The sequence below is a fragment of the Molothrus ater genome, chromosome 3, assembly GCF_012460135.2.
Source record: "Molothrus ater isolate BHLD 08-10-18 breed brown headed cowbird chromosome 3, BPBGC_Mater_1.1, whole genome shotgun sequence".
In the NCBI taxonomy this organism is placed as follows: domain Eukaryota; kingdom Metazoa; phylum Chordata; class Aves; order Passeriformes; family Icteridae; genus Molothrus; species Molothrus ater.
Genome location: NC_050480.2, coordinates 20,442,636 through 20,455,962, shown reverse-complemented (window position 1 = coordinate 20,455,962; position 13,327 = coordinate 20,442,636). Strand labels below are relative to the sequence as shown.

General features: G+C 37.8%; 1 protein-coding gene across 10 annotated transcripts in view; it reads right to left on the bottom strand.

Moving 5' to 3' along the window:
* ESRRG (estrogen related receptor gamma) overlaps positions 1-13,327 on the bottom strand; it is a 392,065-nt gene that overhangs the window by 97,909 nt on the left and 280,829 nt on the right. For all 10 annotated transcript variants that reach the window (XM_054514139.1, XM_036381242.2, XM_036381241.2 and 7 more), the window contains one exon: positions 12,878-12,994. In XM_054514139.1, the coding sequence (XP_054370114.1) occupies positions 12,878-12,994 (117 nt within the window). The remainder of the gene's footprint in view (positions 1-12,877; positions 12,995-13,327) is intronic.

Sequence of the window (13,327 nt, the reverse complement as noted above, 5' to 3'; positions counted from 1 at the left end):
ATGAATAAATACAAATATTTATTCTGTCTATAATTCACGATGAAAATTATGAGTGAACAAGGAATTTGATTAATTCAGGTCTACCAAGCTGAAATAAGACAATTTTACTGAAAGTCTATATTAGTATAAGTCTATATACAAGGAGATCTTAATATAGAGGATCTGTGTTTTAAATGTGGAATATACAATATGGTATGCCACCCTTGATCATGTAATTCAATACACCTGTAACTGAATAAAATGCAAAGGAAGGATTATTACAATTTTTTTAAAGTGAAGCCAACTAGCCACTATGCAGCTTTAGACAGCACAAACGGACAATCAACATTAAACATGACTGATTTTTAAATTCTTCATTGCTCAGCTGGAGGGAAGTATTACAAGGCCAAAAAGCAGAGCTATGGACAGCTGGCTTTGTGCAGTACCAGTTCTCTGCCTCAATTTTCAAGCCATTCATTTCTTGTGGGGGGGGAAAGGAGGGGGGAAAAAAGCCAAAAAAAAAAGAAAATCTAAACTAGGCCATACAAATGTACAAAGAATGCTTGGATCTCTAGGACTTTCATTGTCTCAGGGACTCGTCACCACCCTGAACCCTCATTAAAGCTGAAGAGATGCGGGAGCGGCATTAAAATGAATGCAAAGCATTTGCCGCAATCTTCTGCTCACACCATCTCCAAATGAAGGCAGGCATTGCATAATCCAGGCAGCTCGAGCTCCTGACAGGTGGATGATTTATGCTCGTAGTCGGAAGAATCGGAGAGCCTGCAGAGGACACAGCGTGAGCAAGGTGGTGGCGAGACAGATGCTCTCAGTGGGCTTGCAGAGGCTGGCAGGCTCCAGCTAGCTCAGGTGCAACTTGAACACTTTAGTACTGAACTCATATTGCCTGGATTCCAGCACAGCAAGATACCATTTACAATATTATGTACAGTAGATATACTATCAAACCTATCCGTGTGCTATTTATCTATGTGTACACACACACACACAAAATACATACATTTTTTCTATTTGCATTTCAACTTGCTGTGTTCACGTTCACTTTGCATGTGCATACTCTCCACTGAAAAAGAAAGGGCAGATTAGGACAAATTCTGCATTGTTACAGCCACATAGCATAAGTGAAACCACCGAAGTTGAACAGATGTAAGTGGGGGAAGAATTTGGCTCTAGCTTTCAGAGAACAGGGATGGATCTGGGATACTGAAAATCCGTTCAGTTTTAAGAGTGTTTGAAAGCTAGAAAATGACCAGAGGAAAAATCAAAACACCCACAGGTCTAAACATAGTGGGAATACTCTCATCACTTATGATATTTATTAGTAAAGCACAGGAAATGCCACAATTACACTGTTGCTGCAAAAAAGCACAATATTAGCAAAATATAATGTAAATGGCCCTCATGTCATCTACTTCAATCTTTCAATGACATTATTTTTACTGCTTTATTTGGGGATATTTAAAAATCCCACCCAAAACTGCAGCATCATTTCCAACCAGGTAATTCAGCTTCCTTTTCAAAAAGGAAGTAGAAATGCGGGTTTACTTTTCACTCCTGTAAGCAAGAAATTAGTGTATTAAAATAATACAGGAATGAAAATACACATGTGTAAACAAGACCTTATACACGTTTACACCACACCTCTATATGTTTTTTTCTTCTTTAACAGAAAAGGCAAAGCCAGGACCTAATTATCCTACCTCTAAGCATATCAACAAAATAAACAATTCACCTGTCTCATATCAGACCCTCCACATTTTCCAGTGAAACCTGTCCCTTAATTAAGTATGTAATTTTCAGGGGCAGCCAAGGCGTTAAAGCATTCAAATGTGCACACTGTAGGTTATCTGGGTTGAATCTGGGACTTTGCTGACTCTCAGCTCCTTTCCACTTTAACAGATGGGGTCAGAGGTGAAACTGCAGACGAGAATTAAAGACACATACATCCCTTTAATCAGATAACACATTCAAAGACTTGCAAATTCCCAAGAAGCCACTTTACAGGCACGTGTCATGGGCTATTCCATAAAGGGGGAGGAAACAGTGAAGAGGGAGAAAGGACTTAGTTCAGCAAACCAGCATTAAAAAAGGAAATAAGAGAAAACAAATGGAAACAAAATGGGACAGGACTGCTAACATTTCAAAAGCCTTCTCATTGCACACACCTCCCTAGAGAGGAACACCAATGTTGGAAGCCTTAACACTCTACATTCAAATGTTTTTCTTAACTTCATTAATCAGCTGTGTTTAAGAATACTTCTATAACAAGTATTTTAATTGGAGATGAGCTGATGCATCCTGCCAGGATGGATATCTCCAGCAATACCAGGATGCCCAGAAGGAAATACAGTCATTCAGCCTGACTAGTCCTCACGAAACAGTGAGTCAACGAACAAAAACCTCAAGAAATTCATTATTTTCTCTCCCACCTGGCCAGAAAAAAACCTGCCTGGAGGATATGTGCTCACAGCAACTATTTTCTCATCAGCATTCTTCTGATACAATCATGGTTTGGAAGAGGAAAATGAATAGAAAGTCATGAAAATTACAGAAGATAAAAAGAGAAAAGAGAAGGATCTTAGCTACTCTGTGGCTTTGTTCTCCAATTACTGCATCCCTCTGCATCTCATGCAGGATTCAAGCAATATGCCATGTGGCACATCCAGCAGCTGGAAGACCAGCAAAGACTGTTGTTCCAACTTCTTTTTGTCTGAATACAGTCAGAGACTTTGGATGATGTTCTTGAGGGCTGTAGAGAAGGAAGACTCTATTCAGTCCCTTATTATCTCAGCCTAATTCTTCACCTGAGTTATAACTCAACAGAAACTTTCTAATACATCTTTGAGCAAGAATCCATTTAAACTGGTATTATAAAACAGACTGCTGCTTTTTAAGGGAATATTAATTTTCCTTTATTTTGACATTTAGCAGTCTATTCTGTCTTCAAATTGGAAACTTAAGAGCTTTCATTAAGAGCTTGACAGGGAAAACCAGCAAGTGGCTTGTGACCTGAGAAGTCAGTACAGAGGAAGACTTCTCTTAACACTTCAATAGTAACATGCTGGTAGCCTTAGTCTGGATCCAAAGTGTATTTAGTGTATATTTACATCTCTCAAGTAATCCTACCATAACTGATACCACTTCCTATCCAGAAATGCAGTTCTGGTGACTTAGAACAAGATACTCTTCCCAAATGTTATCCACTGAGATTGACCATGCAATGAAATCTCAGGTGCCCATTTCTAAAGCTTGGATTGAACTACAGAAAATAAGAAAATGAGACAGAGCACAGGAACTTCAGATGCTGGAGACCACTGTAAACACTATCTGGCAGACTGTCATGAAAGCAAAATGTGGCTATAAAGTGTTGAACAAATAAGACTGATCTGTCAATTGATTCAGATCACAACAAAAGATGTGGCTCATCTTCAGTCACCCAGCCACAGAACTGAAAGGAGTATTAGAAAGAGACAGGGCATTGGTGAAGTGATTTTTACATTGCTGAATAAAAATGACAAGAACAGCACTGTACTAATGGACTAATGCTTGGCTGAAGAGGGAAAGAACAGGAGACAAAAGATGATGATGATCTCGTACTACTTGTTTTTTCCTAGGATCCGTATGTGCTCAGCATGCAGCAGGTTACCAAGATTCTCTCTTGCTGGTCAAGCAGTTTTGCTGGTAAACAGCACACCAACAATTCTGTCACTAAGGGCACAGACTGGAGTTAAGCTGATTAAGGGACAGTATCATGCAGACTTTCTTTTAGAAAGTATTTAAATTTTTCTTAATTAAGTATTTTAATAATTAACTGTTTTAACATGGAGTGCAGTAAGACACCATGCAAACAAGTTGTATGGAATGTTGATTTTGGATCTGCTACGCTAAAACTGTAAATCAAATTGACTTCTCATCTTATACCCGATGATCCTGAGATGTAAACCAGATGCTTAAGAGAAAAATAGATACACATATTAAATTTGCTGGAAAAATAAAGAGCCAAAAGGAAAATATTGATATCATTCAGTAAGTGTAGATATTTAACATAGCTGTGTTTGACTTTCTACAGAATAATTTATCTAATAAAAGCCTACTGAGGTTTAAAATAAAGCTATGTTTTTTCATTTATAAAGATTAATAGCTATATTAAGCAACTACTGTGAGCACAACAGACTCCCCTCATAATTTCCCTTTTCTGTCATATAAATACCTGAAGAAAAGAAAACAAAAAAGAAAGAAAAGGGAAAAAAGAAAAAGCTGGTAAGATGAGAACTATTATTAGAATAGCTAGTAAGCATGGCAAAATCTGACAAAGTGACAATTCATTGCAGATGATCACATTTATTTCAGAATTCAGGCTGCTGACTTTCAACCACAAAAGCCACATTACAAACACCAAATGAAATAATATTCCAACTTCATATTCCAGTGACTCAGTGAGTAGAACTGGCAAAGGCTCACCACTTGCAGTAACTCCTCAGCTTAAAAAAGGGCAATGACTGCTCAGAGAGAAGACTGTGGCTTAGTTACATTTATGTCTCAAAACTCACGTTGATTCTAACCTTTTTTTTTAAGACAGCTGAGATTTAGAAGTGTGAAATATTTGAGGGATAGCACTATATGAGATCAGATGTAACAACTGCAAGTGGAAATTTTCTTGCTTCTCAACACATTCATGGCTTTGACTGAGTGAAGAGGCCAAGAGAGTTCCTCAGCCACTCAGCTTTTAAGTGCCAATCCATCCCAAGCAGCAGCAGGATGTCTGCCTGTACATCTGCCACATGGGTTCTAGCTACCAACACCTGCATCATTCCAGCCCTTCACCCCAAATAATCCTACCATACCGTACAGAGACCATACAGTCTCTTGTTTCAACAAAGATTTTACACAGCAACAGTCTTGTTGAGGAGCTGTGGGTATTGCCCAGGCAAAGGTGGAGTAAAATACAGAAAGTTTGGCTCCAGAGTGGCACTTTAGAGATAAGGACATGCACTACCCTTAAATGCACCTCTACCAGAGATTCTAAACCTATTCCATTCAAGCAGGGGATATGCAAGTATCCACACAGCAGAAACAGTAAAAAGTGAAGAATACAAATTACATTAACATTACTCTTTGCAAAATGAGACTTACTTAACATAAGGCAGGACCCATGTGCAAGAATTCAAGAACTCTGCAATAAAGGGCAGTGCCACATTTGATGTGTGTGTTTATGGGTGGCAGAGACTAAAAATGAAAGGCAACTATTTGTCTGTGAGAACGTGGGAAAAGTCCTGCATCCTTCAGACTTGTCTCTACCTACCCTAATCACTTACATTGCTGTCACTATGCTTCCAGTGCATAAGCAAATGTTCACAGGGGCTAAATCCAACAAACATATTTTGCAAACAATGGAATACTTTCTAGAAAATAAGTAAAGTGCTGCTTCCTTTTTTTAGGATCAAAAGAAGAAATATGACAAATGAAGACATGCAGTTAATCACCACAGATTATGATGAGAAAATATTAGTACAAAGTGATTAATTTTTAATAGTAATTTAAGTAGACGCATGAAACTGCAGAACCCACTCCTTCCAGTTCTGAGTAAGTAATAGGTGAGGTATGTGCACTAAGAAAATTGCAGTAACATTTAATCCTATTCAGAATCGTTCAAACTCATTAACAGAAGTACAAAGTAACTTTAGGTTGAAAGTATTCTTTGCCTGTCTGACCCTGCAAACAACTGCTGCCACTGGGATTCTCAGCAGCAACGATTGTGTGCACAGACCCAACCTAACAACTAATCTCAAGGAAGCTGCTGGTGAGTGAGCCAGCAAACAGCTCTGACCTCAGATTTGCAAATGCTAACACAATAACCTCCCCATTTATAGATCTGCATAAAGCCACGAAGTGTAAATAGTTCCCAAACTCAGACTTACAAACAACACTGCTTTCTCCACATCCACTTCATACCTTCTCTTTTGTGGAAGGCAAGCATTTGTATAAAGGGACAACAGTAATACAAAATTTTATCTAGAAAGAGAGAAATTTTATTTAAAAAGCAAGTCCAGTGAACTGCTGGGATATCTGTTCTGTTCCCCAAAATACTCAGAGACAGAACACAAACCAGAATGGCACAACACTGGAACACAAGCACCATGAAAACTTCTCAGGAGGCCAACACTTGGTAGGAGCTGTAGGTGTTTTCATGTGTTGAGAAGAATATCCACATCCCCAGTATTTGCTTTTTCTGGGGTATTTTTCTAGTGGATGAATAGAAATGCTAGTTGCTTGAGCTGACTATAAACACTAACCTGAAGTTGAATAGTTTGTCCTTCTTCATCAGTTACAGAGAGTGGATAGTCATGAGCTGCATTTTAGGGCAGACAAATTGGGCTGTCAGTTCTAATGTGTGAACTGGGCTATCAGGTCACATTTTGGTTAGGAGCAAAGAAGCCTACTTATGAACACCAACAGCACTTAGAGATTAGCTTCTATTGTTTCCAAGGAGATTTAACAGGTCCCAGTATATATTAATCCAAGCACACACTGAATGAAAGAAAGAAAGGGAGTGCAAAGAGAAAGGGGGGAAAGAGAAAAGGGAAAGGAAGAAATAAAAGTGAAGGAAAGGGAGAAATAAAAGGGAGGAAGAAAAGGGGGGGAATGGGTGAATGAGGAAGGAAGAGAAGAAAGGAGGAAAGGAAGGAATAGGAGAGGAAAAGAAACAATTAAAAAAAAATCTGCACTAGAAACCAAACTCCTTCATAATACATTGAAACACAGAAGAGAGCTGAGACATCAACAGAAGACACGCTATGTTATCTCTTGATGTTATAACACAGGAGGTTTGTTTAATATCCTGCATTAATGGAGAAGCTCCTTAAGTGTAATATTACGATAGAGAGCATAAGAAATATCACTGAGGTCACTGCTGCTCTATTAACTGTCATCCTGTACAGAAATATTTTCTTTGAATACCATTAATGCTTTCTCCTTTCCTTTGTTCTGATTTCTAAAGGCAGCAGAAACTAAAACTTCATCCGCAATAATTTCTGCTTTCGTCTTGGCAGACTAATGGTATTAGACTTGTAAGAGAAATTTACCTTGGCAATGTCTGATGCACAGGTCTTTTCAAAAGAGATGTTGTTAGAAGGAATCCTATTAAGCAGGCTTTTTCACTACCCTCAAATCATAGGTGATAACACAATTTTAGTCATAAAGAAGATTGCTTAGTTTTATTTATTATTTTGAGAGCGAATCCATTAATCTGCTCCTCTGCATATCACGCATCTCTTTACGTAAGACCAAACTCAAGCTGCCCGTTCTCCTTGCTCTACTGGATTCATTTTCATAGACTGTCAAAGCCAGAAAGGATCAATATGATAATTTAATCCGATCTGCTGCTTAACACAAGCCAAAGATGTTCATATGGTAATCTTTCCATAATAAACTCAGTAATTTATGCTTTAAAATACACATACCTCTTTCTAAAAATGTATTCTTATATTTGAATGAATGAAATCTCTCAAAGTGTGAAGCAAAAATATTTTAGAGACTGCCAATTTTAGCATGTTCAGAAAAAGTGCAACTTGTGTAATAATCTTCTGGTTCATTACATGAGCATCTAAAATGTTCAAGCATTTTTAAAACTGTCAGGAATTGCTTTTATTTAGATCACAGCTAAAGAAAAACACTTTAAAGTCCACGATTTCTTTACAAAGGAGATTCTAACTACTGCCTTACCATTTCCCTAGGGATGCTGAAGTCTCTCTGAGGGCCTGGATGAATTCTCAAAAAATCCAAGCAAAGTAATGAATGAGAAGTGTTGAGGGCTACTCATCGAGCAGGGCAAGTACAACCTGCAAACCACTCTGCTGTGATGGGAAGGGTTACACATCAAGTCAGCACTGCCAGATGAAAAGCTCAGAGAGTTTCTGAACATTTTTAGAGCCTTAATGATGGCTCATGTACAAGCAACTGTGAAGATTCACAGACACAAAAAGGTATATTGCTGATTTCCCCATTGCACAGATTGCCAAACCTGCCAAACGAGCAGCAATCTAACAAAGCTCGAAGAGCCTCTGTTAATACTTGGTGAGGATCTGGCTTCTCATTTGTAATAGCAGGACTAATTAAACTGGAATTTTGTTACTCTGCCTATTCTAACTGGGTACCAAGTGACTGATGATAATTTGTAAAGGCCATCCATTCCTAAGGAAAATACAAATATACTTACATGAAGTGACCCATGCCATTTCATTTTGGTATACTTTACTGTTTATATAAACTTTCATTTTTTTTCCATGTATCACTCATTTAGTAACTAGACTTTCTGAAATAACAAGCAATGCAGATCAGCCACTGCACACAGTCCATAACACGTTCTCAAAACACCCAAATACCAGAATGAGAGATATATGGGAGATGTTTTGGTATCAACAATCCTGTAAGAAATACAAACTAGTACTGGACAGAACTGTGAGAGCTAGAACAGGATACAGCATTCCAGATGGTCTAAAAGCTGCATTAGTGCCACTCAACAGATTCCCCTCTGAACTGTAGTTTTTAACCTTCCTACAATACAGGGGCAGGTAAAACTGAGGATAAGGCTTTGCCTCTATGGAGAAAACTGAAACATATGGAATAACCTCTTGTAAAAACAGTTATACAAATGCTGCATCTGAAACAAAAAGTGATTTTATTTTGGAATAATTCCTCCATTGGAATGATTTCACATGGGAAGCTCTTTGGAGCTATATATAATAAACTATAATAAACTTGGAATAATATCTTCTACCACAAGCATATGCTAGTAAATAGTCCCACAAATATTATTAATAGGCAAATAGTACTAATTAAAGATTAGATATTGAATTCTACTCAGATCACCTAGCAATAGAAAAAAAAATCAAATAGCTACTCAAGACTCCCCATACCATCTTATGTAGTTTTACATCCAATTTTTCTTCTTAGAAAAGAAAAAAAATCAACCCCTTTTTCTCATCCAACTAGCTGTATAAAAAGGGAAATGGCCAAAATACCCAACCTTGCACATGAGCACAGATTTAATTCTACCATCTGAAGCAAAATAATCACTGGCTTCCAAAGAGTTTGAAAGGCCAAACTTTAAAGACAGAACTGAATTATAAACCAACAGAACTGAAAACTACTGAATGTCTTAAAAATGTTCATTTTTAAAAAGGGCAAATTGCTGTACATGTCTCCCTGCACCCTTTAGCAATTTCAATATTATTTCAAGAAATCTCTACATTTGAAAAGTTTCTCCTTAGACTATGCGAGAATCTTTAATGTTGTTTCAGCTGTTCTCATAAATCTGAGACAATGCACCAAAATAAAAGTACAGTCAAAGAAACTGCATTTCTGTGGAAGAATCAATTGGGATACTTGAAAACCTGATTTTTTGTAACACTGACACAAAATTAAATATAGAAAAAGGTAAATTTTGTTCTTTGAGTGCAATGTATTCTGCTTTGTTGCTAATAACCCTTACCTAGAAAAGTAAATGAAAACACCACATTCTCGTATTTGTCCTGTGCCTAAAAGCTCATCAGCCTCTGCTGAATGCTACAGTATGAAGTACAACATCCTCAAAACCTATCCACAGACCCAAACATGCGTTTTTTAAGTAAAACTCTATGGGCTAAACCAAAATGATGTGTTCCTCCAGATCAGTCTGTACAAACTTTCTTATGATACTGAACAGGAGATGCAGCCAGGGCCTCAATCCCAGTCCAGCCCAGCCTGACATTGCTGTAGCATTCCTTCTCTGGCTCCTGGCCCACATCCTAAAAATTATTAAGAATCTTAATTTAGGTGCTGCTGGTTAAGCCCCACCAAGATCCATGAGAAAATGTACCGAAAATGCCTACTCCACCTTGTACTTCATGTGACCAGAAATCCACCTTGTACTTCATGTGACCAGAAACCTCCCAGGATTTGACCCCAAAACACAGCCCCACCACCCTAACACTGGGTCTCCCACAGAAACACTGGATGCTTGATGAAAAACACCATTATCTTGTCACATAAATGATTCAACATGCAGATGTCATAAGGGAAGCTATCCTATACATTTGTTATAAGTGGTGTTTGGACCCTGCCCTAGAAGCAAAGCTAAAATCAGAATCTTTTTCCAGGCACTGTGATTACTACCATGAAATTCATATGACAATTCACAAAATGACAATGTACTAAAGTCCTTTCCAATGTGAAGGGAAGCACAATATCTGATAATTGTTTCACTTTGGATTACACTTTAAAACCATTTGTTAAGGATAAATTTCCACAAGAAAACTCCCCACAAACAAGGTAAGATTTCTGGAGAAGATGCACCCTGGCAGATGTGCTGTTCTTGTAAGGAATGTGATGCTCCTCTCAAAGCTGCTTAAACTTGATTTTATTTCAGGTCTGCAACTAAATTTTTTTTGTAAATAGATTTAGGCTGTCAATTTCCAGGCATGCTGTGCCATCAGCATGTAGAGACTGCTGTGACAAACGTGGAGGCTGCAGCAGCAAATTTTATTATAAACTGGTAATTGAATTGAACAGGTTTACATTTGAATAGATTTACTGCAGCATGATCTCTGATATGCTGCATGAGACTGAAATCCTTGTCTGTACATAAAGAAACACTTGAGATGCAGCAAGAATAATTTCAGCTTATTTTAAGTCCATGCTAATCAATAAATTTATACCACTTTACACATGCAAGAAGTCAGTACATTATTTTTCTTAATTTTGTACATAGAGGATGTGGTCCAAGTCAAGAAGTCATCTCCAGACTTTCCTGTAGGTTAGAATAACAACATCCAGCTCCAAAACTACCTTCCAACAAGAAAAAAAAATCTTTACTACAAATACAGTCTTACAAATGTACTGTGAATCAGTATGATTTAAAAAGTGGCCACTAAAGGGGGGAAAAATAAAATGCCCTTATATGTTCTTGCAGGTTGTTAAAATAGGTGGTAGATAAACAACACTGTCTTTTCAAAGTGATTAGTTATTTTGCGATTTAGAAAAAGGCATGTATGTTTAGAGTAGGAAATTGATGCAATTCTTATTAAGAAAACTTGTGTGAATTATTTGAATCCATGGACGATGAACATTCAAACAAAAAAATATTACTCGCAATGTACATCTATATTATCCAACTAAATTATCTCAGTTAACAAAACTGTATGCAGAAACAGTAAATCTGCACACAAATCTGCTGAGATAATTACTCATTTGCAGAGGAGACAACTTCCTCTTGCAGTCCCAGAAGCTGCACACAGCCTAGATTTTTTAAAACGTATGCATGTTAATGCATGTACAATAGTGCCCTCAAAATTCAGAGGAAAAGGATTAAATCAATTCACCTGCACGTGCTCTTGGTAGCACTGTTTCATTTTCAAAGAAGTTGCTCAATATATCTGTATATTAGGTAACTGGTGATACAGGGTCTTAACTTACTAAGAAAAGATGCTAAGAAGCACAGTCCTTTTCAAAAGGTGCCATATCCAGTCATCCCTTTCTTATTACAGTTTATCTAAGCATCATAATTTCACCTTCAAGAGACTGCTCCTAGTGGTCAGTTATAGGAGGATTTTGGCATGTAAGAACTCTCCCATAACCACTGAAGAGAGGGTCAAATCCTGCCGCTCTTACTGAGGCAAAATCTCCATCGAATCTGACAGGAGTTTTGCTCAAGTAAGACTAAGGACAGCAGGATTTGGCTCACAGGATCATAGCATCTGCCAAAGCAGTTGCACAGAACAAGGTTTATTCTTAGTAAGTATAATCCAATAAGAATATGTCTGTAGGTGCGTGATAGACCTAATTTGTCCATCATCTCACCACTGGTTTATGTTGTTTCTTGGATTTTTACCCCAACAGCTGCATACTTACTCTGTTTTGCATTACCACCAACCCATTTACAAAAATCAGCCAGTTATTAAAGCTGAGTTTTCAAGCACTGACAAAGCAAAATTGAACAGGATTGTTTTGAAGTGGTTGCTTAACACAAAGTACTCTCTATTGGATACAATACTTAGAGAACACTATGCTGATTTTATTTCAAATGTTTATCTAGTTCAGAAGTGCATGGCATCTTTCTTGGTGGTGACAGTGCCCTAAAATAATAACGTGTGTAATACATGCACTTACAAGTGTATTCTTGCATATACATTAACAACAATGTAAGTGCATAGCAGGCAACCAAGATTTGAGGAATCACCTCTTTGTGTCACATAGATGAAGCAGGTTCCAGGTAAGACAGCATCATTTCTTGAGTATATTTTCTTGCATTCAATAGCTTCAAAATGTAATTGATGAATTAAAACATTCAATATATACTTACAGTGAGGGGCAGGGTTCTCAGACACTTTTAGGAAAAAAAAGGGGAGGAGGGTGGATTCTCCTCTTCTGTGTGCCAAAATTTGCTTCAGTGTAGTTACAGTAACTTCAGCGCGCGCGCACACACACACACACACACACACACACACACACACACACACACACACGATACTTGTTTAAATTGGAAGTAACCAATAAAAGGAAGGCACAGTGTGTGTTCTGATTTTCTGCCAGAACTGGGACAGAGTGGATAAGGCATGGGGGAAAGAAATCTTTGGGAATTCTGATGGTTATTCTATCAGTTACTTACTGAAGGAGATTGAATGCTGAGGTACATTTTGCTGTACTACACAAGATGATGAACTCTGTGTGGATAAAGCATGATTCAATAGCTTAGAAGCAGATGTCAGAAAGAGCAAGTATATATGAAAATTGCCTTTGCAATAACTGATTAGAACACTCACCAGTCTCTCTTCTTTCCTGATTGCCCTACAGTTGTAGCAAGTGTTTGCAGAGAGATACAGATTGAAGTGGTCAGTCTTACCTTCTTTCAGCATGCCAACTTTTAGACACTTCATGAAGCGGCAGGCTTGGCAGGACTTGCGTCTGCGCTTTGTGATTTCACATTCATTCGTTGCTGGGCAGCTGTACTCTATGTTACCTGTGGTGGAACAGACAGGGGAAGAGGTGCTCAGATTCACTGACTGACCAACACAACAGATATACAAAAGTACTCATACAATTGCCTTTGTATTTAATTTTAGAACATATCAAGAGTAAGCAGAGCTACAGAAAGGAAACGGCTCTCAAGTAAAAATAAATAGCTGAGTTAAAAGATGAAGTTTTTCACCCTTTTTTTAAAATCTAGACATCTACATGAAAGAAATATATACAAAACTATAAGTAATGTGAGTCTGTGCCTCACTCCAAATATGGTCCCTAGGAAAATCCTTCATGTATGTTATTCCTGCTGAGAGAAGAAAGACATTTTGTC